At 47.2% G+C, this 27,891-nt stretch overlaps 1 protein-coding gene across 2 annotated transcripts in view; it reads left to right on the plus strand.

The window, feature by feature from the left end:
- dmap1 (DNA methyltransferase 1 associated protein 1) overlaps positions 1 to 27,891 on the plus strand; it is an 86,564-nt gene that overhangs the window by 37,526 nt on the left and 21,147 nt on the right. For both annotated transcript variants that reach the window (XM_085983065.1, XM_085983066.1), the window contains exons 6-8: positions 13,422 to 13,589; positions 15,471 to 15,656; positions 20,589 to 20,660. In XM_085983065.1, the coding sequence (XP_085839191.1) occupies positions 13,422 to 13,589; positions 15,471 to 15,656; positions 20,589 to 20,660 (426 nt within the window). The remainder of the gene's footprint in view (positions 1 to 13,421; positions 13,590 to 15,470; positions 15,657 to 20,588; positions 20,661 to 27,891) is intronic.

Genomic DNA, 27,891 nt, shown 5'->3' on the forward strand with positions numbered 1-27,891 from the left:
CTGCTCCAACGTAATTGAACCCCAGTGGCGGGGCCAAGGATGGGGGACGCCTGCTGACTATGTGGAAGCGCAGAAGCCCCTGAGGGACGGCCTGGCCAACCTCTGGTCTTGGAGGGTGCGGACGCAGGCTGCTTGATCTGAGCATGGCTGGAAGCAGTGTGCCCTGCAGGTGGTGGCAGCTGCACTGCAGACGTACCAGCGGTGGCATGAGCAATGGTCACCTGCCGAGAGAGGACACCTGCACCATGGTCGGACGACACACTGGCTCTCTGAGGGGACTGGTTCGGCTCAACCGCCACAATCGCCTGCTCCACTGATTCCTGGCCTTGTATGGTACTGGAAGGGCCCGGGGTGATCCTAGCTGATGCAGATAGGGTGGCTGCAGTGAGAGTTCGCGTTGCCTCAATCTGGGTGTGGACGAGGCCAGCAAGTGACTGCGTGGCAGCACTGAGGACCTGTGTGGCAGGTGCCAGTGCTTCGGAGAAGCCCTGGACAGTTCTTTCCATTGCTTCGGACAAGGCCGGAGCAGTCCGTTCCACTGCCTCGGACAAGCCCTGGACAGACCTTTCCAGGGATTGTCCGAGGCGCTCAACAGTCTTTTCCATTGCAGCCTCGAAGCCCTGGACAGTCCTCTCCATTGCTGCCCCGAAGCCCTGGACAGTCCTCTCCATTGCTGCTCCAAAGTCCAACACACTCTTTGCCAGTGTTTCTATCGACTGAGGCATCCTCCCCACTGCAGCCATCAGCTCAGTGTGCTTGAGCCGGGCCTGGGTGCTCATATCAGCAAGGCTACGCACCTCCTCTGCACTCTGTGCAGCAGTCATCACTCCCTGCCTTGCCCTCCGGGGAGCCGGTGGCCGAACGTGCCTATCTTCCCCGCCCCCCCGCGCTGCTGCATGCTGCTTGTTCCGGCAACTGGCTCATCAGCAGAGCCCCCCCTCCCCTCCAGGGAACTACTATCCCCAGTCTGCAGATGTGTACGCTCCCCTGAAGTTGGAACGGATGCTCCGGCTTCCTCCTGATCCTCGCCTCCGGAGGCACTGGCACTGGCAGCTTCAGGGCGCAGATCCCGAGTTGGTGATGCAGCATCTGAAAGCAGGGCGGTGGAAGAGTGGCTTTAGCAAAAGGTCAGGTTGGCGGCAAGGCATGCCAGATTGCGGCAAGGCTCTGACATGGCTGCACACTGAGAAAGCATGCTGGCGGGGGGACCAAGTGGAAGGAGACAGCTAAAAAAGGTGAGAGCCTTACCCTGGCTGTCGAGAAGGGGGTCGGCAGCTGCAGTGGTAACAGGACCACTCGGACGTCCTCCAAGAATCTGGTGCACTCTCTCCTCGAGATCCGTGAGAGTGACCACTTGTGGAAGTCCGCCACCGGTTCGATGCTGGTCCTTTCGGATCGTCGCCAGCTTGGACTGCAGGGGAAAGAAGGGGAAGCTCTGTTACATGATGCCTCGAGAGATCATCTCATGCCCCCCATGGTGCAAGAGCCCTTACATGATGCCTTGAGTCAAATGTGCATGTGTGTGCCCAGAAAGGGCCATGGGTGCTTGCTGACAGATGGCCATTGGGGCATCATGGCAAGAGGGTGCGCGAAGTCAGGTGCAGATAGAGGGAATCAGAAGTTTGCATAAACAACACTCACCCTAACGACTCAAGTGAGGTCGTTGAATTTCTTCCTGCACTGAACAGGGCTCCTGGTCGCCATGCTGCTGGAGTTGACCCTCTGAGAAACATCCCTCCAAGCTCGGCGGTAATCCTTTTGATTCGGCCTCCTGCCATTGTCAGGATACAGAACATCTCGACGGCGCTCCACTGCGGACACCAACTCCTCCAGAGCCTCAGTGCTGAAGCGCTCTGCTCTCTGTCTCACCTTCTCCATCCTGACCAAGTTTTTTGCGCCAGAGAAGGAATAGCGCCGATTCTGAGGCCTACAGGGCGTTAAGTGTGGAAGCTGAGGCTGACTGACCCACCCCTTTAAGAGCCGGCCGGCGCCTGGAAGTCTCGTGGTTATCGGTAATTGAGATCACCTGCGCTGCGCCCGTCCGCGCCGATATTGGGTAGTCCCGGAAGTTTTGCGCCTTAGGAGGCCCGTGCAACGTCTGAATTTGCGCCTCAATCCCCTTTTGGGGGCGATGCAACCCAATATCGCGCCAGGCGGCGATAAGTTTCGTCTGGCTATAAACTTTGCGCAGCGCCAGTTCTAACGCCTCAAGCGGGGCGATACCCAATTTCTAGGCCGATATCAAGAAACAGCTGAGCGCACTGGATACAACAAAGGCTATGGGCCCTGACAACATCCCCCCTGTCATGCTGAAGACTTCTGCTCCAGATCTAGCCGGACCTCTAGCCAAGCTGTTCCAGTGCAGCTACAACACTGGCATCTACCCGACAATGTGGAAAACTGCCTGATATACCTATCAATTCAGTTCATGAAAAGTGACGAGTTAAGTTAGTAACTATAGGTTTTTATTGGCTAAATAACAGAGCCCACCCTCGTGGGTGATCGGATCCAACAAGGAGGAATACCAGCCAGTCGACCACCTTTATACCTGGGCAAGCAGGCAGAGCCATGGGCGGAGTCAGCTGTGGTCAGCCCAGGTATAACAGCGTGGCAAGAGGTAACCTTGTGTAGTGATACACTACGGTTATCACTGTTTACACTGTTGTAACGATATAAACAGTGATAACCATAGTGTAACGATAGTGAACGATAAAAGTGGTTTACCACATTCACCCCTTGTTTAAATTTGAGTCCGGCGGGGTGAAGTGTACTACCAGTTCGGGTATGTCAGTCTATCCGGAGGCCTCGTAAGCCTTTCTGATCGGCGGAGGTGTAATATTCGAAGTTAAGGCTGGTGTCTGTGTGGTCGGCGAAGGCTCATGGGGTTCCGGCATGCTGTCTACCGGGGCTGGATTTGGGGGAGTGGTGGGGGGTAACGGTGTCTCGGGTGCCCGAGGGTGCGAGGTCTCGTAAGGAGACTGTGTCCTCCCGCCCGTCTGGGTATGCCACATAGGCGTACTGGGGGTTGGCGTGCAGGAGGTCCACCCTCTCGACCAGGGGGTCCGTTTTATGGGCCCTCACGTGCTTCCGCAGCAAGACGGGCCCCGGAGAAGTCAGCCATGTTGGTAGCGAGGTTCCCGTAGTCGACTTCCTGGGGAAAACAAACATTCGTTCATGGGGGGTGGCGTTAATGGCAGTGCAAAGCAGTGACCGGATGGAATGCAGCGCTGCCGGGAGGACTTCCTGCCAGCGAGAGGTTGGGAGGCCCTTAGACTTTAAGGCTAAGAGAACGGCCTTCCAGACTGTCGCGTTCTCTCTTTCCACCTGGCCGTTCCCTCGGGGGTTGTAGCTGGTGGTCCTGCTTGCAGCAATACCTCTCGCTAGTAGGAACTGGCGAAGTTCCTCGCTCATGAAGGATGAGCCCCGGTCACTATGTACATAGTTCGGGAACCCGAACAAGGCGAAGAGGTCGTTCAGGCATTTGATGACCGTGGTACTGGTCATGTCTGGGCAGGGGAAGGCAAAGGGGAAACGGGAGTACTCGTCAATAATGTTGAGGAAGTACACATTGCGGTCAGAGGACGGGAGGGGCCCCTTAAAATCGATGCTCAAGCGCTCGAAGGGGCGGGTGGCCTTGATCAGGCTTGCTCTGTCCGGCCTAAAGAAATGTGGTTTGCATTCGGCACAGGTTTGGCAGTTCCTGGTCATGGTTCTGACCTCCTCGATGGAGTAGGGCAGGTTGCGGGCCTTAATGAAGTGGTAAAGTCTGGTGACCCCGGGGTGGCAGAGGTCGTTGTGGAGGGTCTGCAGTCTATCAATTTGCGCGTTGGCGCATGTACTTCGTGATAGAGCATCTGGGGGTTCGTTCAGTTTACCAGGCCGGTACAAGATATCGTAATCGTAGGTAGAGAGCTCAATTCTCCACCTCAAGATCTTGTCGTTCTTGATTTTGCCCCTCAGCTTGTTATTAAACATAAAAGCGACCGAACGCTGGTCGGTGAGGAGGGTAAATCGTTTGCCTGCCAGGTAATGCCTCCAGTGTCGTACTGCCTCCACGATCGCCTGGGCCTCCTTCTCGACCGAAGAGTGTCGGATCTCAGGGCCCTGGAGGGTCCTTGAGAAGGCGGCCACAGGTCTCCCCGCCTGGTTAAGGGTTGCAGCTAGGGCGAAGTCGGATGCATTGCTCTCCACTTGGAAAGGGATAGACTCATCCACCGCGTGCATTGTGGCCTTAGCAATGTCTCCCTTAATGAGGGAGAAGGCTGCACATGCTTCTGCTGTCAGGGGGAAGGAGGTGGACTTCATGAGGGGTCTGGCTTTGTCCGCATAATTGGGCACCCATTGGGCATAGTAAGCGAAGAGCCCCAGGGTTCTCTTCAGCGCCTTTGGACAGTGGGGGAGGGGAAGCTCCATGAGGGGGCGCATTCTTTCGGGGTCGGGGCCGATGACTCCGTTCTCTACTACGCAGCCGAGGATGGCAAGGCGCGAGGTGTTAAACACACATTTCCCCTTATTGTAGGTGAGGTTCAGCCGTTGGGCCGTACGGAGGAATTTCTCCAGATTAACATCATGGTCCTGCCGGTCGCGGCCGCAGATGGTGACGTTATCTAGATAAGGGAACGTGGCATGCAGCCCGTTCTGGTCAACCATCCGGTCCATCTCCCTTTGGAAGACCGAAACCCCGTTGGTGACGCCGAAGGGAACCCTAAGGAAGTGGTAGAGGCGGCCATTCGCCTCTAAGGCGGTATACTGGCGGTCCTCAGGGCGGATAGGGAGTTGGTGATAGGCCGACTTAAGGTCGATGGTAGAGAATACCCGGTACTGTGCAATCTGATTGACCATATCAGATATGCGGGGAAGGGGGTATGCGTCCAGCTGGGTGTACCGGTTTATGGTTTGGCTGTAGTCGATGACCAGGCGGTGTTTATCGCCGGTCTTAACGACTACGACCTGGGCACGCCAGGGACTGTTGCTTCCCTCGATGATGCCCTCCTTCAGGAGTCGCTGCACCTCGGAGCTAATAAAAGCTCTGTCCCCGGCGCTGTACCGCCTGCTCTTGGTAGCGACGGGTTTACAGTCGCGGGTGAGGTTAGCGAACAGGGAGGGGGGGCGGGACTTTGAGGGTGGATAGGCCGCAGGTGGTACGCGGTGGGCGGTTTAGGAATTGCTGGTTGTAGACTGTGAGGGGGGGGGAGGGATCCACCGTATGCCAAGGTGACACTTTGGAGGTGGCATTGGAAATCCAGCCCTAGTAGGACGGCAGCGCAGAGCTGGGGCAGGACGAGAAGTTTAAAATTTTTATACTCCGTGCCCCTAACCGACAGGGTCACAACACAGTAGCCGCTGATGTCTGTTGAATGGGACCTCGACGCCATCGAGATCCGGTTGCGCGTTGGCCGGACAGTGAGGGAGTAGCGGCTCACCGTGTCTGGATGGATGAAACTCTCCGTGCTTCCGCTGTCGAACAGGCAGGTTGTGGCGTGGCCGTTTACTTTGATGTCCATCATGGACTTGGACAGGTGATGCGGGCGAGCTTGGTCAAGTGTGACGGAGGCTAGTGTATGGCTGAGCGAGCTGCGGTGGTCGGGTCTGGAGACAAGGTGGCGGTCGAGACGGAGGAAACCCTAGAGGAGTACAAAAAGTGCAGGGGGATACTTAAAAAAGAAATTAGGAGATCAAGGAGGGGCCATGAAATAACACTGGCGAGCAAAATAAAGGAAAATCCGAAGATGTTTTATAAGTATATTAAGGGTAAGAGGATAACTAGGGAAAAAATAGGGCCCATTAGGGACAAAAGTGGCAATCTGTGTGTGGAGCCGGAAGATGTAGGAGGGGTTCTAAATGAATTTTTTGCATCTGTTTTCACTATGGAGAAGGACGATGTAGACATAGAAATAGGGCGGGGGGACTGTGATATGCTCGAACATATTAACATCGAGAGGGAGGAGGTATTGGCGGTTTTAGCTGGCCTAAAAATGGATAAATCCCCAGGCCCGGATGAAATGTATCCCAGGCTGCTGTGTGAGGCAAAGGAGGAGATTGCGGGGGCTCTAACACATATATTCAGGACCTCTCTGGCCACAGGGGATGTGCCAGAGGACTGGAGAACCGCTAATGTAGTACCATTATTCAAGAAGGGTAGTAGGGAAAAACCGGGGAACTACAGGCCAGTGAGCCTAACATCAGTGGTAGGAAAATTATTGGAAAAAATCCTGAGGGACAAAATTTGTCTCCACTTGGAGAGGCAAGGATTAATCAGGGATAGTCAACATGGCTTTGTCAAGGGAAGATCATGTCTGACTAATTTGATTGAATTTTTTGAGGGGGTGACTAGGTGTGTGGATGAGGGTAACGCAGTGGATGTGGTATACATGGATTTCAGTAAGGCCTTCGATAAAGTCCCGCACAGGAGACTGGTCAAGAAGGTAAGAGCCCATGGAATCCAGGGTGCCTTGGCACATTGGATACAAAACTGGCTTAGTGGCAGAAGGCAGAGGGTGATGGTCGAAGGTTGTTTTTGTGACTGGAAGCCTGTGGCCAGTGGGGTACCACAGGGATCGGTGCTGGGTCCCTTGCTGTTTGTGGTCTACATTAATGACTTGGATATGAATGTAAAGGGTATGATCAGTAAGTTCGCGGATGATACAAAAATTGGTAGGGTGGTAAATAGCGAGGAGGGTAGCCTCAGTCTGCAGGACGATATAGATGGGTTGGTCAGATGGGCGGAACAGTGGCAAATGGAATTTAACCCGGAAAAGTGCGAGGTGATGCAATTTGGGGGGACTAACAAGGCAAAGGAATACACAATGAATGGAAAGACCCTAGGCAAGACGGAGGGTCAGAGGGATCTGGGTGTGCAAGTACACAGATCCCTGAAGGCGGCGGAACAGGTGGATAAGGTGGTAAAAAAGGCATATGGGATACTTCTATTCAATGCCTCGGCTAATGAAGGCAAGAGCAAGGAGGTTATGATGGAGCTGTATAAAACACTGGTTAGGCCACAGCTGGAATACTGTGTGCAGTTCTGGTCGCCACACTACAGGAAGGATGTGATCGCGTTAGAGAGGGTGCAGAGGAGGTTCACCAGGATGTTACCAGGGCTGGAGCGCTTCAGCTATGAAGAGAGACTGGGCAGATTGGGTTTGTTTTCCTTGGAGCAGAGGAGGCTGAGGGGGGACATGATTGAGGTGTACAAAATTATGAGGGGCATAGATAGGATGGATGCTGAGGAGCTTTTTCCCTTAGTAGAGGGGTCAATAACTAGGGGGCATAGATTCAAGGTAAAGGGCGGGAGGTTTAGAGGGGATTTGAGAGAGAACTTTTTCACCCAGAGGGTGGTTGGAGTCTGGAACTCACTGCCTGAAAGGGTTGTGGAGGCAGAAACCCTCTCAACATTTAAGAAGCATTTGGATGTGCACTTGAAATGCCATAGCATACAAGGCTACGGACCAAATGCTGGAATATGGGATTAGATTAGACAGGGCTTGATGGCCGGCGCGGACACGATGGGCCGAAGGGCCTCTATCCGTGCTGTATTACTCTATGGTGAACAAAATGGTGGCGCCCACGACGTTGAACAAAATGGCGGAGAAGATGGCCGCCCCCACAACTCACGTGAGGCACTGCCGGCGTCGGTGGCCTTGATCAAAGATGGCCGCCCCCACAACTCGCATGAGGCACTGCTGGCGTCTGTGGCTTTCCCCCTGCAGGCCTTCGCGAAGTGGCCTTTCTTGTGGCAGTCGGAGCAGGTCGTGTTTCTTGCAGGGCAGCGCGCCCTCGGGTGTTTCGCCTGGCCACAGAAGAAGCAGCCGGCGGCCCGATCGCGGGGCTCCGATGTCGCAGCCGGTACCGGGGGTGGCGGTCCCGATCGGTTCCGGGACACCGACGCTGTGGTAGGCCCCAATGGCGGCGGTGCGAGGGGTATTGCGGCCGGAGTCGGGCCCGAGTCCCAGGGTCGCGCAGCACAGTACCTGGAGTACGCCTCGCGGTCCCGATGGGCCACTTCCAAGGAGCGAGCGAGGATAGCAGCTGTTTTCAGGTCGAGGTCCTTTGATTCCAGCAGTCTTTGCCGTGAGTAGTCTGACCGAAGGCCTTTCACGAAGGCATCGCGGATATTTCCATCGGTATGTTCTGCAGCTGTTACGGCTTTAAAGTCACAGTCCCTGCCGAGTATTTGCAGCGCCCGTAAGAAATCATCAACCGACTCTCCTGGCTGTTGCGAGCGGGATCTTAGGAGATGCCTGGCGTACATTGAGTTTACAGGGCTCCGGTACTGCTCTTTTAGCAGGTTGAGGGCGTCCTCGTATGTAGCAATGTCCCGGATGAGTGCAAATACTTTAGGGCTCACCTGGGCGGTCAGCACTCTTAGTTTGGATACCGGAGGCACGCCGGATTCTCCCAGGTAGGCTTCGAAGCAGCTCAGCCAGTGTTCGAAGTCGAGGGCTGAATTCGCAGCCTGTGGGTTTAGATCCAGGTACGGCGGTCGGAGGGCTCGCAGCCAGGCCGGCTGCTGGGGCTGTTGTAGCTGGCCGTTTGGCTAGGGCTGTACGTTTGGCTGCTCCGGTACAGACATTTCAAAATTTAGCCAATAAAATTGATATACCTATCAATTCAGTTCATGAAAAGCGACGAGTTAAGTTAGTAACTATAGGTTTTTATTGGCTAAATAACAGAGCCCACCCTCATGGGTGATCGGATCCAATAAGGAGGAATACCAGCCAGTCGACCACCTTTATACCTGGGCAAGCAGGCGGAGCCATGGGCGGAGTCAGCTGTGGTCAGCCCAGGTATAACAGCGTGGCAAGAGGTAACCTTGTGTAGTGATACAACAGTGTAAACAGTGATAACCGTAGTGTAACGATAGTGAACGATAAAAGTGGTTTACCACACTGCCCAGATATGTCCTGTCCACAGAAAGCAGGACCAATCCAATCTGGCCAATTACCACCCCATCAGTCTACTCTCAATCATCAGCAAAGTGATGGAAGGTGTCGTCGACTATGCTATCAAGCGGCACTTACTCACCAATAACCTGCTCACCGATGCTCAGTTTGGGTTCCATCAGGACTACTCGGCTCCAGACCTCATTACAGCCTTGGTCCAAACATGGACAAAAGAGCTGAATTCCAGAGGTGAGGTGAGAGTGACTGTCCTTGACATCAAGGCAGCATTTGACCGAGTGTGGCATCAAAGAGCTCTAGTAAAACTGAAGTCCATGGGAATCCGGGGTCAAACTCCAGTGGCTGGAGTCCTACCTAGCACAAAGGAAGATGGTTGTGGTTGTTGGAGGTCAATCATCTCAGCCCCAGGACATCGCTGCAGGAGTTCCTCAGGGCCGTGTCCTAGGCCCAACCATCTTCAGCTGCTTCATCAATGACCTTCCCTCCATCATAAGGTCAGATATGGGGATGTTTGCTGATGATTGTACAATGTTCAGTTCCATTCGCAACTCCTCAGATAATGAAGCAGTCCATGCCTGAATGCAGCAAGATCTGGATGACTTTCAGGTCTGGGCTGATAAGTGGCAAGTAATATTCACGCCACACAAGTGCCAGGCAATGGCTGTCTCCAACAAGCGAGTGTCTAACCACTGCCTCTTGACATTCAACAGCATTACACCGCTGAATCACCCACCATCAACATCCTGGGGGCCACCATTGACCAGAAACTTAACTGGACCAGCCACATAAATACTGTGGCAACAAGAGCAGGTCAGAGTCTGGGTATTCTGTGGCGAGTGTCTTGCCTCCTGACTCCCCAAAGCCTTTCCACCATCTTCATGGCACAAGTCAGGAGTGTGATGAAATACTTTCCACTTGCCTGGATGAGTACTGCTCCAACAACACTCAAGAAGCTCAACACCATCCAGGACAAAGCAGCCCGCTTGATTGGCACCCCATCTACCACCTTAAACATTCACTCCCTGCACCACCGGCGCACTGTGGCTGCAGTGTGTACGATGTACAAGATGCACTGCAGCAACTCGCCAAGGCTTCTTTGGCAGCATCTCCCAAACCTGTGACCTCTACTAGCTAGAAGGACAAGGGCAGTAGGCGCATGGGAACACCATCACCTCCAAGTTCCACACCATCCTGACTTGGAAATATATTGCCGTTCCTTCATCGTCGTTGGGTCAAAATCCTGGAACTCCCTCCCTAACAGCACTGTGGGAGTACCTTTTACTACAAGGACTGCAGCGGTTCAAGAAGGCAGCTCACCACCACCTTCTCGGCATTTAGGGATGGACAGTAAATGCTGGCTTTGCCAGCGACGCCCACATCCCAGGAACAAATAGAAAAGACTATTTGTAACCATATGCTATTCTGTATATATTGCGTGCCAGAACTCAGACATGCTCCGGTTGAATGCTGGCATCCAACGTGTATAGAACAGGCATTCAATCAGCTGATGTGTTTCTGCAGCAATGACCATGAGCCATCTCATTGGACCTGACATACTCTGCATAGTTATTGAAGACTTTGGTGGGGAGATCTCCACCATTTTCTCACGGGTCTACGCGCTGGCAACGGCTGCACGCACAGGCGTACTTTGGAGAGGCCGGTAAAAGAAGTGGCGACGTCCAAAATCGCTCGGCGGCGTTAGTTCTACGCTGCTTGCCGATTGATATCACGCTCTTGATCATTAAAATATTTGAGGTGAGTGCAGACAACATCAGCGCTGCTGATCCTCCTAATATGGCGGCCACCACGTTCTGCGCTGGATATGGGCAGAAGCGAGGCGGTTGCCATTTTTTCTTCAAAAGCGGCCTTAACGGTCGGTGCTAAAGTTCCAATTTCTAGGCCTCTGTCTTGTTTAGGATATTTGCATAATTTCAAGTCTAGTAAGGCAGGGTTCAGCATCAGCTGGTTCTGCATACCCCAAGCAACAAGATGGTGTTTATTAATGCGTAGAGTCATTGAGGCACTTGCGTAATGGGCAGATTTTTTCCTCCCCACCTACTCGATAAAATTGAGGTGCTTTTGCTCTTGTAGCCAGAAAGAGACTCAAGCAATTATGGGGGAGTCCGGTACTACCTAATGTTCTTCATGCTTTGATACGGAACTGTTAGCTATTGCCAGAATGCCATAATGACTGTTACAAATTTCAGGTCTGCCATAAATATTCTCAACCAATAGTCAGTTAATCTCAACATTCATTAGCATATGCGGACCCCTGTTCCCTCACATACACTTCTCCAAGTGAATTGATTAATACTTTAGTGAGATGAGGCTAGATAATAAGTGAACGTGCAAAGTAACAGTTATGGCAAATCTCATTTTACTTCAACTTAACTTCGATCCTTCCTCTTAAATAAGAAAAATTAATAAATCACGCTAGCATGTTCTGTTCTATGGTCAGTCTTGGCATTGAATCAGACTAAAGATTACTCCGAGCTACTTGGTTGTTTTCTTAAAATAAACTGCCATGGCCGTACTTGTTGCTCTCTCATCAGACCTCGGCAACTGAATTTGAACATTAGGTCTTTGTTTTCTTGTTCCCGGAGTCCATAGGGAGTAGGGGGGTCCACTCTCCACCCCTCCCTTGTTCAGGGGTTGGGTCAGTAGAGCTGCCAATTACACATGCCACTTTCCCAAGAGTAGATTTTTACCAGACTTGCTAGTAACCTCAAATGAGATAATAGGTCATGATGGGTAACCGTTTCAAAAACATTTTCTTTTCAGGTAAAATGAGCATTCTTTACAATTTTAACTGTAGCAATCTTGGGTTAATTTCTTTAAAAAATATTGGTTGATCTTTTGTAATATTGCTCCTGGACAATCTATCGTAAAAGTCTTGCGTACACCATGTGTCAAGATATAAATATGTCTGAACATTTAAAAAAATCTGCAGTGCTTTTTGATGTATTGATTTTTGCACAAATAAACCCAAAAACAGTTCAGCACAAAGTAATTTGACTAAAATTCCCAGGAACTATACAGAAAACACTTTACCATTTACTTTACTGTCTTTCCAAACTCCTATCATGTCCTCTGATTCACTGTGAGGAATGCCATAGGAGATCATCTAGTATATATTTCTTTCATTGCTCACTTGCTTTATATACATAAACAGCAAGCAAATGCTAAATCCTTTCCCTCCTAATTTATATTCTGCTTGTGACCTAGTGTGTTGCACTTGAGTCATGGAATCATACAGCTCAGAAGGTGGCCATTCGGCCCATTATGCCTGTGCCTGCTTTAATGGAAGAGTTATCCAATTAGTCTCACTCACCTGATCTTTCCACACAGCCCTGCAAACTTGTCCTTTTTCAAGTATATATTCAGTTTCCCTTTGAAAATTTCTATTGAATCTGCTTCAACCATCCTTTTCAGGCAGTGCATTCCAGATCATAACATCTCACTGTGTAAAAATAAGTTCTCCTCCTCTCCCTCGCGTTCTTTTGCCAGTTATCTTAAATCTGTGTCTTCTGTTTATCGACCCTCCTGCTGGTGGAAACACTTCCTCCCTATGCACTCTTATCAAATCCCTTCATAATTTTGAACACCTCTATTAAATCTCCCCAGAACCTTCTCTGCTCTAAAGAGAACAATCCCAGCCTCTCTAGTCTTTCCATATAACTGACTCCCCACATCCCTGGTACCATTTTAATAGATTTCCTTTGCACCCTCTCCAAGGCCTTTACATCTTTCCTATAGTGTGGTGCCTGGAATTAGGCACACTACTCCAACAGAGGCCTAACTAGTGATTTTATAAAGTTTTAGCATAACTTTGCTTTTGTACTCGGCCCAAGTAAAGTCGATTAAATTGCTCGGAGAGGTCATTTTGTCCCTGTGATGTCATTCTTTATTGTGGTTGCCGGGGACCAATGAGTGCTGGTTACTATAGACAGATGATTGATGAGATTTTAGAGCCGCATTGTTCCCACAGGCCAATCGCAGTGCTCAAAACTAATGAGCTGTAATTGCCATAGGAACAATAACATGGTCACTTTTGGCTACTGAATCTTGTATAAATGAATCCTTGGCCCATCTGGTCTGATTGGCATTGCTCCAGACTATTAGTCAAATATGGAATAACCAGATCGGTCACATCATAGAAACCAATGCGATTGCTGGAGAGTTAAATTGGAATGGCCAGGTGATCATTATAGGCTAATGCTGCTTAAAAGCACCACAAAGATTTGGAAGGTCATGTACAAACATGTATTCGGGACTAGGGAAGGCGTCGGGCCCATATGTTATATCCCATTGGAGAAAAGAAGGGTCAGATAAGACCATTGGGCCCATCACTGCTTGCTCAGTCCATGAGATGGTGCCATCTTGTGTGCTGCCTTCTCCAACTGTTAGTAATGCTAATTCCTGGACTGCTCAGGCACGCCTAATAAACAAGCATTTGATGCATTTAGTACATATGTAACTGGCACTTATTATTTCTTTAATCTCTAACCTCATCTTTCACAGAAACGTTCAGTAGAAGATCTGAAAGAGCGGTATTATAGTATTTGTGCCAAGTTAACAAAGATCCGTGCCCCACCTGGTTCTGATCCCAAACTCTCTGTGTTTGATGCTGGACATGAGAGACGGAGAAAAGAACAGCTAGAGAGACTGTACAACAGGACACCAGAGCAGGTAAGAATATTTCTGCTCAAAGTGGAAAACGTAGCAGTTGGAAAGAGAGAGAATTCTACAATTGCTGAAACTGAAATAGAAACCAAGTCCTGAAAATACACAGCAGGTCTGCCAGCAGCTGAACAGGAAAGATGGGTTAATGTTCCAGGTGTCCATTGTGTGAGAGCACGTTTTCCTCATGAAAGTCTGAGTGTACTTATGTGGTAATTGTGTGTGTGTGTCTATACTATAAGATGTTTTCATAAAAAGCATATTTTACAGATGATGGGTAATACTACTGTACATATAATTTTGTTTTTGTGACCAAGCATCTCTAGTTCTTGCTCATCCAGTACTTGTGGAAAAGATTTTTATCTCAAGGAAAAAAAACTAGCAAGTTTGTTCTAACTAAAATTTCTATGCATGTCTCCAGTTAACCTAAACCGTAAATTTAACAAAATCTATTGCCTAAGGCATCATCTTACCAAAACCAATAGCAGCAACATATAGCTGTTCACAAAAGGGACAAATTTGACATCAAGCAGGAATCCGTAAAAGGTGTGGTCAAAGCAATAGGTTTTGAGGAGACTGTTGAAGTTGGGAAGGGATGTTGAAAGATGGAAAAAGTTTAGGAAAAGCATTTGAGTGCAGGGCTGAATACTCTGCCAGCAGTGGTGACATGGAAGAAGGGGTATGCCTAATAGTACAGGAGTAGAAGAACATTGGGTACAACCAGAGATGTAGAGATAGATGAGATTGCAGAGAAAGTGGAGAACAGTAACAGATTTCTAAACAAGAGTTTTGAAATCAAACATGGGTGTAAGAGGATAAAGTAAGCAACTGCAAAAAAAAAATAACATTTGTAATATATATGCATAGTGTTGCAGCACATTGGTGTACAAACACACAGTAACATGGAGTACTGAATTGTCCCAGAGCACAGAAATGATGTGATTAACAAGTCAATATTTAGTACAGGAATCTTTCGATTAACCGGAACGCTCTATCCACCGGCAAAATTCAGGAGTCGGTTCAGATTACTTTTTTTACTTTTAGTTACTTTTTTTACTCATTTGTGGCTGTGCAAGCGTGTAGCTGAAGCTGTTGCTAAGCTACAGAGACGCTTGCAAGTTGTGCCGATTGTTTTGAAGCTGTTGGGTTTGTTGCTTTAGATGGAGCTCTGAGCTCCGTATGTTTTAACTATAGCGTTCGGTTATCCGGCATTGTTGATGGACCGGCACCAGGTCGGTCCCGTCCGTGCCGGATACCAGAAAGTTTCCTGTATTTGGGGTGGATCAGTCATTTCAGATATTTTTGAGTCTTCAAAGTAGCTGTTAAGAAGTTCAAATGATTTGTTTTTGACGGTGTAGCACACTGGAGCACCAACACATGGCCAGAAACATCCCAGGTATTCAGTTCATGTCAGTGCTAAGTTAGTCAATGTCAACTGGACAGCAGTAAGGGTGACACCGTTCTTCTCATCATCCTTGCACTAAGGACCCAGAGTTACTGCTCCTGATCATTAAGTGTAATTGCGTAAATGCTGGGAGAGGTCAAGGTTGCGCTCATTTGTGATTACTGCTGTGGTTAAATAGTCCACCAATACCCACTGCTCAAGCTCACATGAAGAATATCCATTTATGCAAATTACCATAGAGGGGTTGTCGGCTGTGGAACTCTATTCCACCTCTCTCCACCCCAACTAAGGTGACTCCCTTGAGATGACATTTAAGGGGAGAAAATTAGTGGAAAACCGAACGCCCTCTTTTCTCACCTTCCAACAAACAACTACCTCTCTGCATTAAATGAGAAATTGAGTGCAGTTGGTCTGTAGGGCATTATGCACCTTTTCCACTAGGTGTCAGCATTGTTTGCTGTAATATTCAACTCTTTTGCTTGTAGGTGGCTGAAGAGGAGTACTTAATACAGGAATTGAGGAAAATTGAAATGAGAAAAAAAGAACGAGAAAAGAAAACGCAGGATTTGCAGAAACTGATCACGGCCGCAGACAATACCACAGAAATGCGACGGGCAGAGCGCAAGGCAGCAAAAAAGAAACTGCCGCAGAAAAAAGAAACGGAAAAACCGGTAAGCACCTATCTGCGGATTTTATTTTAGAAAAAGATCATGCTAGAGTGGAATATTTAGGCATTTTTATATTGAACTTCTTTAGGCGAATAACTTTCTTGCGCCAGCGCAAGCCCCCTTTGACTTGGGGAAAAATGCAAAGTAAAAGGAATTGAATTGAAATCCTTGTATTTTTTTTAACACAGTTGCTCAAACCTGATGCTGATCTGCTTCTCCCAGCATCTACTTTTAATGGCATGGTTCAAGGTAATTCCCTGGCATTTAATGACGTCAGATAAGATTGCTACAAGTCTAAATGATAGATTCATGGCTCGTGTGTTTAAAATTACTGTACTACTTTCAGCATTGTTGCTTCAGTCAGTATCAAACAGTTGCAAAACAGCACTGCTGCGATTTTAGGAGTCAAAAGCAAATTAAGTTCCAAGGCCCATAATTTTGCTGCATTCCATCAGGTGCATGACCAACCTGTATCCTGACCTGTATGTGAGCAGACAGCTAAGTGAGCTGGGTAGAAAGATCACATAAGCTGTCACCAGGAGGGAGAATGGCATCATGAAGGTAGATTCTAGCCATGTCACTTGTGCTGGGTACTGGATTTGAATGCCCAGACATCAAGAGGAGGGCAGACCTGACTATCAGTTCGAGCCTTCAAACCCTGAGACGACGCCCTAAAACTTTCGGAAGCCGATTGTCATCATTCTTCCCCGTGGTCTTTTATGGTCAGTGGTCAAAGCATCCCACTTTGAAGGTACTGACAGTCTGTCGGGGAGTACAGCTGCAGATGTTCCTGATGAGGTAATGCAGCATTGTCTTGAATCCCTCTTGGTCCCTTATGCCAGAACGACATACTTTTACATCCTAAAAATTTCAGGCCCTATGGCCTAGAAATTCGGTGGGCTGCGCCACCAGTTAGCGCCTAAAGAGGGCACTCAGTGGCTTTAGCGCCACTGGCCACGCCTCCCACGATATTTAGCAGGGCGCTAATGGCGGCGTTAGCCTGTAGCGCTGCGCCGCCACCGATTAAGTCATCGGTGTGCGCAGCGCCCCGCTACCATCCCGATCACGATATTTGGTCGCGCCCGCCTCTAACGCCGGTCGCAAATCGCGCCCGGTTCACGGGGCCTCTACCTGTGGCGGTAGTGGCGCAAATTAAGGTGGAGGTGCGGGGCGGCCATTTTTTTTGTGGGCCGCCTGCCAGCACCTCTGTCCCCGGCCTCCTGATTTCCCCCCCACCCCCGGGCAGTGCCGGCTGTGTCCCGAGAGCCCGGCACTTCTCGGTGCCGGGCTCTTTTGCCGGCACTCAATCGGTCATCGCGCTGATGCAGGCCCCTCCCCCTTAAGAAGGGGAGGAAGGCCTGCAGTACCGCAGCGCAGCGTGTGGCGCTGTGGCGCGTTGCGCTGCGATATTCAGTTTCAGCGCCCCAAGAGGGTTGCAGGGCGCCTCGAGCAGCGCCCTGCGTCCCGCTTGGGGCGCTCAAACTGAATTTCCGGCGGGCGCAACGGCTCCGTTCGCAGCGGTAATTCCAGCGCCCAGGTGACCGAATTTCGAGGCCTAAGTCTTTTACTTTATTATTTTTATAATCTAGCTCACATTTTCAACTTGTAGAACATGATTGAATTCAGAAGTAAGTTCAAAATTCTAACTTTGTATTTAACAGTGAATCATGTTTCACAAAAATGTATTTCTATATTTCATTTCTAATTGTTTCTGAAATGATGCACTAATATTTAGCCTTATAAGAAACATCTGTCCAAGATGGTAAATGGTATATTACAGAACTGAGGAAGAATTGTCAGCTGTGCCAGGCGGTAGAGAAGCATCAAACAATCACAATGATAATCAAATAATTAAACTGAGCAAAGAAATGAATAGGTTTAAAATGTAACAACTGACCAGACCCTTACTTATATTCCAGTGTTGCTGACTGCTTCCACCACTTATAATTTGAGCTGCTGGCTTCCAATATCCAGTGATGTTTTTAGGCATTTAGCCAACAGTACAAGAGAGAATCAGAGTTTCACTTATAAACACTCAAAGTTCACAAAATAAAATCAAGTAATCTAAGGCAGAGGTGTCATGATTGAAGTTGATCATGTTCTACAAGTTGAAAATGTGAGCTAGGTTATAAAAATAAAATAAAAGACATGGGGCCTGAAATTTTTAGGATGCAAAAGTATGTAGTTCTGGCATAAGGGACCAAGATGGATTCAAGACAATGCAGCATTATCACATCAGGAACATCTGCAGCTGTACTCCCTGACAGAGAGGCCTCCAGAACAGTCTGTGCATTCAAAGTGGATGCTTTGACCGCTGACCATAAAATACTACGGAGGAGCGTTGAGAGAGGTGTCCTACTCATTCTGTATGGTGGGCCTGATCCAATATGCTGGCACTTGGCCACATTCAGCAAAAGTTATCAAAATAGATAAAGATAAACCACATTGGTACTTGCTTGCATTTAGATTTTATTTACTGCTACTGCTGCTCCCCAACACCTGGCACCTCTTAGCTTGAATCATTGCAAATTACTGTGCTGAGGCTATCTTGAGCATTGAGTTGAGGGTTTTTGTCACAAACTTGAGAGCGTGGTTCAGACTTGTTGATATTCATGACGGAGAATACTTGATTCTAGCAAGTACTTGTAAAACTTCTTGGGCTAAAAATTCGGTATCGCCGCGCCAGGTCTTTAGTGCCCGAAATTTTGCACTCGCCCGGATTCCCGTAGCGCCCGCCTGAAATTCAGTTGCGCCGCCCCAAGACAGAGGTGGGCGCTATTGCAGGGTTTGGCTGCCTCGTTTGGGGCGATGAAAGTCAGTTTCAGGCGTCCAGCTGCCGCTGCGGCACCCGATGCGGTGCGGCAGGCTGGGGTACTGCAGGCCTCCTCCTTCTCTTAAGGAGGAGCTGCCTGCAGCCGTGAGATTGCCGCTGGATTCCCCCGGCAAATGAGCCCGGCACCACGGAGAAGTGCCGGGCTCACGGGAGTCAGACACCAATGCCGCGGGGGGGTGGTGCAGGAGTCCGGGGAGGGAGGTGCGGCCGGCCGCCCCTCCACCTTTATGCGCCGGCCTCTCGGAGCTGCAAGGCACCGTTTTTCAAACGCTGTTTGCGGCCGCTACGGGCGAGGCGGCCGCAACTGAATTTGGCTATCGGCACGGAATAGCATTGGAACCGGGGCGCTGCGCACACCGATGACGTCATCGGTGCTGGCGCAGCGCTACCGGCTAACGCCGATGTTAGGGACCAACTGAATTTCGGGCGCTAAAAAACTTCCGGCGCAAACCACTCTATAGCCAATAAGTGGGCGCAAACGCGACTGAATTTCTAGGCCCTTATCCATTAAAGTACAGCCAGTTGTTTTAAGACTAAACTGTGAGGCATGAAATGGTTCATCAATTCTACATGAAATGGTTAATAGATTCCAAGGAGGCTCAAGCCCATAGAAAAGTAAAACTGCCTGTGATCATCCAAATATTGGCAGTAAGTTGGGAATGTTACATTTTTGCTTTTTATGTTTTAGAATTGATTGAAGTGTAATATTGAACTAACTCTTTAAAAAGGATTGCATAGAAGTTGATAAGCAGTCCAAATTTGGCACTGCAACCCCAGCTCATCCGCTGTTGAAACCCTCATCCATGCCTTTGTTACCTCTAGACTTGACTATTCCAATGCACTCCTGGCTGGCCTCCCACATTCTACCCTACGTAAACTTGAGGGATTCAAAACTTGGCTGCCCGTGTCCTAACTCGCACCAAGTCTCGTTCGCCCACCACCCCTGTGCTCGCGGACCTACATTGGCTCCTGGTTAAGCAGCACCTCGATTTCAAAATTCTCATCCTTGTTTTCTAATCCCTCCATGGCTTCGCCCCTTCCTATCTCTGTAATCTCCTTCAGCCTCACAACCCCGCCCCCCCCCCCCCCCCCCCCCGCCGAGATATATGTGCTTCTCTAATTCTGGTCTCTTGAGCATCCCTGATTATAATCGCTCAACCATTGGTGCTTTCTGTTGCCTAGGCCCTAAGCTCTGGAATTCCCTGCCTAAACCTGTCCGCCTCGTTACCTCTCTTTCCTCCTTTAAGACGCTCCTTAAAACCTACCCCTTTGACCAAGCTTTTGGTCACCTGCCCTAATTTATCCTTGTGGCTCGGTGTCAAATTTTTTGTCTTATAATGCCTTGGGACATTTTACTATGTTAGCAGCGCTATATAAATACAAGTTGTTTTAATAAAGATGCTGCACAAGGGATATGTAATAACCTTTAACTGTTTTTTACTTGGTTTATACCAAATTTCAAGAGGTTTTATGTATAAGAACTATATGGAGGTGAATCTCTTTACGTTAGCTTCCTGCTGCATTGAAAACGCTACAAGTTATTACCCATAGATTGTAGTGAGCTGCAAGTATTTGCATACTTTGGTACGCTAGAGGTTTTGGGCTCTGCTTGTAAATTATTTAAAACTTGTTTGTTTTAAAGATTTCTGCAAGATAGGGTTAATTGTATTAGACAATGAAGCAAATAGCATTTTAACATGCGAGACAAATAATTAACACATGCTGCTGCATTTTTGTAGGTCAGAATAGAATTGCTGCTGGAGATTTTTTGGCTAACTAATCAAATACTAATTAGTGGTTGCCATATTGACTAGAAGTTTCAGTTGACTGTGTTTGTGTATGATAATTTGCTGCTTTTATAACCAAAAGATAATTAACTGGTACTCTAATAAACCCTAAGAAGAGAGATGAGGCACTTGTTATATAGAAGTCTTTTTACTTTTAATTACTACCTACAGAACAGTCTTAACTTCCTAGCCTTGATTGCCTTGACTTAGCAGATGGCATGATCTCCAGAAGCAGTTTACTTTTCCTTATTTCCAAGCATTTCCCCAGTTATCATGCTTCTGTATCAACAAATCCCGCCTGCTCCTGTTTTACAGGCTGTACCAGAGACTGCAGGCATCAAATTTCCAGACTTCAAGTCCGCAGGTGTCACATTACGAAGTCAAAGGGTAAGATATTTTAAAATGTTGTTTTCTTTTTAAATTGAGGATGGGGCAGGTGAATAAGTGTGACAGTGGAAGTGTACCATACATCACATTTTTATAGTAATCATTTGGTGTTGCGAGTTCAAATTATTAGCTTCTGGGATTTTTATAAAAGCTTGGCCTCGTTCCTTAAACCACCTTCAGTGTTTCAGAGGACTGTCATTATGCTGCTTAACATTATTGTATTAATATATCAAACTGTTGATTATTATAAAATATGCTTGCACCACTTTAACAATACAGGATAAAGTTTAAAAAAAAAATACATCTTTAAAGAAGCTTTCGCTTTGTGAAAAGGTGTTTGGCAAAATATTTTTAGTTTGGGGGAGAGAAAAGCCAGAGGGTATGCATCAATGTTGAAGCAGAGCGCAAATGATGCGATGCATTTTGACATAGTTAATTGCATTGCATTAAGTTGGGATTTGCCAAAAACTCTTTCATGAATATGCTGCACTTTTAAGGTGAGACAAATTTACAAAGCAATCTTAGCCTTTAGTTTATATTATCATTTCTGTAGTATATTGCTAATGTTTAGATTTCTCCCAAGTTTCAGCTGCACAGCTCCAACTGCTAACGTTGATTTAAACCTCGAGCTAAAATCTGAGTAACAGGCAGCTGAAACTTGCAGGTTTACTATGATAGTAAAAGGATGCAGTTTGTTAGTTAGAACCATTTCCTATTTCCTTCAGATGCTTAACCTTGAATCAAGATGAAGTGTGTGTGTGTGAACTGGCCTAGAGATGCAAAGTTAAGTTAAAACAGACTAAGTTCAGGTCCTTTTTTAATCTTTTTCCCAGAACCGAAAAATAATTTGTAGTCAAGTTTTTAAAAAAGCTACCGATTGGGGAAAAATAGCAATAATTATGGTTGCCTGTTTCTCTATCATTGGAGCAAGCTTGATCAGATTTTGGGACTTTGTGGACCATTTTCCCACAGAAAGGATTAAATGTTGGGTTTTTTAAGGAATGTGTATTCAGAGAAGTGATGATTAAAACGTGAATGCATTGAAATTTTTGTCCCAAAGACCAAAAACACTAAGCAGTTCGCTACCCTGTCCCAGTAATCAATGAACACCTTGCCTCCACTGTGTTGAGAAGATTTTGGTCTCAAGCTTTCAGCAGGGATTGTTTGGTGTCCATTCTGTCCATGAACACACGGTGATAAAATACAAACAAAAACACACACTGACAGTCTGGATTGCAAACAGAAAGTTTCTTGAGCATGTCTTGGCCCAGATTCTGAGTTAAGATATGGGAGGGTAGTTGGAAGTTATTTTGTTTGTCAGCCAAGATGCCCCATTGATGTGGGGAAGTGTAATGTGTTCATTATTTTCTATTATTACAAAAAGACAAGTTTTACTGATTTGAATTAAGTGAGTTTGATCATAACTATTACACTGTATATTTACTTGCTATTTGATAAATAAAATAACTCCCATGTTTCATTCTGGCCTCATCTCATTAAAGTATAAACAGTCTGACTCCTAAAAGGTTGGGAAATACATGAGGGTTTGTGCAAAACAGATGATATCCAGTTCATAAGTCATGAGGAACACATTGTTACATCCCTGAGTTAGGTTATTGTGCAAGTAGATATTGGACAGTATGAGTCAACTCCTTAATAAGGGATGTGGGATCCACTTCCATCAGCAACTGACGTCATTAAAACCAAAATTGTATCTAAGACAGACCCAAAAATTGTAATAAGCGTCCAACCTTTTTTTTCTTTTTTGGTGGGCCACTTCAGGTGAATACCATGGAGCTAAAGTTTAAATCAGTGTTCCCATTAAATTGTAACTGTATCAAGCTGGTGGATGCTAACAGGTCTAGGTGTTCAGATATAGGATTTATCTAAACCTCCAGGCCTACCAAATTCAAACCGGACAAGCCAGTGAATGAGCAATATAAGCACAAGTAGAACTTGGCTGGGACTTCAGGACCGGAAATGGCCCACAAGCTATAAATTGGACAACCTTGCAATAGGAATTGGTGTGTCAATTGAGCCGCCTTTGTTGTTAATGGCAAAGATCAGACTAGGCAATGGCGCAGACTTGCTTGTGCTGGTAGCTCAGAGGTTCGGCTCTGTTAAATTTTCAATCTGGAGTTCCTCCCCTAATTTGAGTAGCCTATGGTATACATAACTGGGCACCAGAAAACCTAGTGAGGCAACAGCTCTGGGCTGCAGATCGCCATTAAAGGGTAAGTTATGGTTATGGAAAAGTCAACAAATTGTTGACAATGGTACAGCAGAAACCTGGACAGTACTGGTTTTAGTCCAGAAGATGCACCAAAGTAGCGTGGCCCTATTTGGAACTGAAGGTCACCCTCCAGTAAAACCACAGGTGCAAGGTGCATCAAGGGAGTCTGCTGATTGAGTCAATGCAGTCACCCTGATGCTTCATATCTGGCTTCAAATGAGGAAGAAATTTGGCATAGAGTCATACAGCACGGATAGAGGCCCTTCGGCCCATCGTGTCCGCGCCGGCCATCAAGCCCTGTCTAATCTAATCCCATATTCCAGCATTTGGTCCGTAGCCTTGTATGCTATGGCATTTCAAGTGCTCATCCAAATGCTTCTTGAATGTTGAGGGTTCCAGCCTCCACAACCCTTTCAGGCAGCGAGTTCCAGACTCCAACCACCCTCTGGGTGGAAAAAGTTCTTTCTCAAATCCCCTCTAAACCTCCCGCCCTTTACCTTGAATCTATGCCCCTAGTTATTGACCCTTCTACTAAGGGAAAAAGCTCCTTAGTATCCAGCCTATCTATGCCCCTCATAATTTTGTACACCTCAATCATGTCCCCCCTCAGTCTCCTCTGCTCCAAGGAAAACAAACCCAATCTGCCCAGTCTCTCTTCATAGCTGAAGCGCTCCAGCCCTGGTAACATCCTGGTGAATCTCCTCTGCACCCTCTCCAAAGCTATCACATCCTTCCTGTAGTGTGGCGACCAGAACTGCACACAGTATTCCAGCTGTGGCCTAACCAGTGTTTTATACAGCTCCATCATAACCTCCTTGCTCTTATATTCTATGCCTCGGCTAATGAAGGCAAGTATCCCATATGCCTTTTTTACCACCTTATCCACCTGTTCCGCCGCCTTCAGGGATCTGTGTACTTATCAGAAGGTGGTTAAAAGTACAGTAGCCTAGTGGTTATGATATTGGAGTATCAACCCAGAGGTCATGACTTCAAATCCCTCCATGAAATTGACCCAATAAATCTGGTAATTTGTGGACTAGTACCAGAAAGTTTCCAGATTGTAGTAAAAACTCAACAGGTTCATTAATACCCTCAGGGAAGGGAACCTTCCACCCCTACCCAGTCTGGCCTTCATGTGACTCCAGTCTGACACTATATGCCCTCATTGAAGACAATTGGGAATGGGCAAGAAATATTGGATTGCCAGCACTAGCCGTGTCTGAAGAACATTAAAAAAACACTTTTTTAAGGACCTGTCAACCATACCAATCTTAAGTTGGGAACTGCTGCATCTTCTGGGAGGGGCCATTTAAAGTATTGTACACAACCATTCCTTTGTTGCATAATTTTTTATTGTGCCAAAGCTGCATGGCACACTTTTCTTGAAGGTGGCGTGGCAGCCGAGGATCAACAAATATGATGAGGCGCACAGGCTGGATTGCTCATTTGCTGTTGCAAGACTTTTCTGTTCAATCAGCAGCTATGGATGCAGAGGATAACCCTGTTCTCTTCTGAGCTATCAAACCAGTGATTTTTCTCCTGCCACACAATGAAGGTATCATGGCTGCTTCCTGGATAATGCCACTGATATGCCACCTGAGCAATACTTGACTGCAAACCCTTTCTCTTCATGTAGGCCATGGGATTGATATGAAGAGCCATGATGATCACATGGGTACTTATATATAGTCCCGCTAGTGCCTCCTTTTCACAGTAAAAGTGATGAAGATGTTGCCCTTTGCAAACGTAGGCCAAGATTTTGCTCACCTCGACAGGTCAGTGGTGGGTCGCAGCCTGCTGCTGGCTCCATTCCGCTCTGGAAAATGAATTTACATTGATGGGGCTTGTTGAGCCCGCCCAGTGAGTTTCCCGGCCCAATTAGAGGAAGCGGGTCTGGTGACGTCATTCATGACACATCATCAGCCAGTTTCCTCAAAGGGACCATGGCCACCTTTTGACTGTTGTGCTGTCAGTGTTCTACAGCATTGAAGTGCTGCAAACACTGACGATCACCCAGGTTCTCCAATGATTCCCTCCATATGCTTACGGAGGGAGTCACAGCACGCGGGGAGGTCCTCTTCTCTTCCCATGGGCAGAAGAGACCTCCCCAGAAGACCAACACAGCCTGGTTGCACATTGCAGAGGAGGGCACAAGCAGGGATGTGGTCAGGAGGACCTGGGTGCAGTGGCGCAAACCTTTCAATGATCTCATTAGATCACGAAACAATAGCACAAAGCAACACTCCCCTTCATCCTCCTGTGCCTCTCTTCACATCCCCATCACTCTGCCCTACTCCTGCACATCCTTACACCAACTTACCTTGCATCTCCACCCATCCTTCTCTATCTACATTATCACATCCCCATCTCACCAGCCACCCCTCACACTCGCCCTCATCCTAATGCAATCATACCAACTAACAACACACAAGGTTAGCCACTTGGGTGTTTTATCTGATGTTCATGTAAAGTTTCAGTTAAATGTGCTGTCAAACATTGAAACCTTTATTTTCAACACTTTGCGTTCTTGGACAGATTTGTGTGTACCTTTGGAAGTGGCTTAGTGAGTTGCATGAATGGTGAGATGTAACAGTACCCCCCGCAATGGTGGTGAGTGTGAAAGGAATGCTTGCTGCAGGTGTGCACTGCAGACTGCCAGATGTGGAAGATGGCTCCAGTGGTGCAAAGCTGCTGTAGCTTGAATGCTTCATGTTATGGTAAACTCTTCTATGGGAAGAACTGCCCCAGTTCAAAATATCTGCAGTTTATCCTGCAGCAGATATTACAACTCTGGCAATTGCTCTCGTGAAGCTGCGATGACGATGACTTCTTTCCTCTGTCATATCCAGGTAGAGAGGGAGGTATTAATAAATGTGAGTCCTGGGGTATTGATGGATATGGACCAAGTGCCTCAGGTGACATTTCAGCTGCATTTGTTGGCCCTGTATGAACTCCCCTTCCTGATCTCAATCATGCGGTGGGTTTGGAACCTCCATGAATATCCATCCTTGCCAATTCGTGGGTTGAAATTAAATGCCAGCAGCAACCAAGAATAATGAAGCAACGCATTGGCAAGGGGAAAAAATGCAAAAATAGTAGACTACTCAGTAGAATCATCTAATGCATGTAGCTAAATGTAATTAAAAACAAATTTTATCATGAAATGACATTGTCAACTCTTTGTTTAAGAAGTCTGCTTGAGCAGGGCAAGTCCCAGGACTCCCATGCACCCATTTTATGTGTCCAGTGTAGCTAATACAATGCACAGGTAGATTGCTAGCAAAATAAATTATATTTTAAAGCAGTTACTATTATTGGAACTTTAATATTTCATTACTACTTCTGGAGTCACAAAACTGGAGGGTGGTTTAATAGTCCAAGACTCAACTGCATAAAAACACTGAAAAACTACATCTTGTACTCTATTTGCACCACTGGAATCTTGAGCGGTGATTATTTGAGGCTTCAGTTGGTTCACGTTGTGGGTGGGGCCTCACTGAAGGTCAGAGGATTCAGCATGGATTTGTTTTAAATGAGGATCGCATGCACCAATACTCTTGCTTCATTTTTTGGTCCCAAATTACCCATCGTTGAATCAGACGCATGAGGCTGGATTTTTCCAACACATGTCCACCCCAGACTGAGGTGGAGCCTCTTGCCATCACAGTTTACATACCTTGCTAGCAACTGCTAATGTTGTAAATCAAGGACAACAGTAGTATGTATTTTTTCAGTTTTTTTGTAGTTAAATCCTGCTGCATGGCTGGACACTTTGTTAATAAATCAGAGTTTGAACCCAGACTTGACAGATAACGGCCCGGATTTTGCGGTGGGTAATGATGGTGAACTGTCGGCGTTCACCATCATTATCCCTCTAAAATTGACCACAACTTCAGGATTTAGCGCATGTGCATCTAAATGCGGAAATGCTGAAGTTGCAGCCAGTCATTCACTGCTCTGACACTGGCTGCGCTGTGGACCGTCCCCTCCCCCAATAGCCGAAAATCGGTGCAACAGACAAAAATGTGGGCATTTCGTGCTAATATCGCTGTTAAATCTTGTTGGAATAGGTGTAACTGGGGTTTTAACAGCGTATTGACTGCTAAACAACTGTCTTGACCCTGACTAATTTTTGTATTTGTGGAGTGTTCACTCCATTATGATTTTTTTTATCTTAAATTTTTTTAATGAGGTTTGTTCATGCTATTTCAGGTTCTACCTTATCCCCATGTGAAATTTCCAATCTTTATTTTGCTCTCTCTTAACATTTTTAAAAAGTCTGGAAAAGGCTGCTTTTCATTTCCTGGTTTGCTGTCTGAGAATTCTTCAATGTGATTGGATGCTCAGACAGCTTGTTGACATCACTGCAGCTCTTTGCTGGGAATTCCCTTTACAGAGCGCTACAGTCAGTCGCATGTCGAGAAGGGTGAACTGTGCTGCTGACTGCAAATTACTGGTCACTAAGATGAAATATTTTTTTTTAATTCTAATCTTGGCTATGTTGTGGCCAGGGGAAATGAGGAAATATTGTTTAATGAATTCTTTACTAGTAACTGATCTGCATTCTGATGTGTTGACCAAGGAGCACGATTGATGGCAGTATGATTGTCCCCTTCCCTTTCTCCCAAGAAAGTAAAATGTCGAATTATTGGCCTCTTTAAAGTGCATTCCCTAACTCCTTTGAAACGTGATGCAGGGGATGGGACGCTGTAAGCGAAGTATGTAAACTGTGATTATCGAAGGCTCAGTCTGGCGGTCGTGTGTTAGAAAATCCAGCCCCCAACCTCATGCATCTGATTCACCGATGATTTATTGTGAAAACATAAGGCTGTACTATTCATGCAGGTGAGATTATTGAATTGTAGTGTCAGACAGCATGAAATTACAATTTACATCAACTCCTACAATACTGAGTGCATGTTATTTGGTAATTCTGACTGGTTGCCTTGGTAATCAAAAAAAAAAAAAAGTTCCTATTTAAGCTAAAGTTGTTCCATG

Source organism: Somniosus microcephalus, chromosome 3 (genome assembly GCF_052327205.1).
Source record: "Somniosus microcephalus isolate GS21.2 chromosome 3, FLI_Smic_1.0, whole genome shotgun sequence".
NCBI classification, from domain to species: Eukaryota; Metazoa; Chordata; class Chondrichthyes; order Squaliformes; family Somniosidae; genus Somniosus; species Somniosus microcephalus.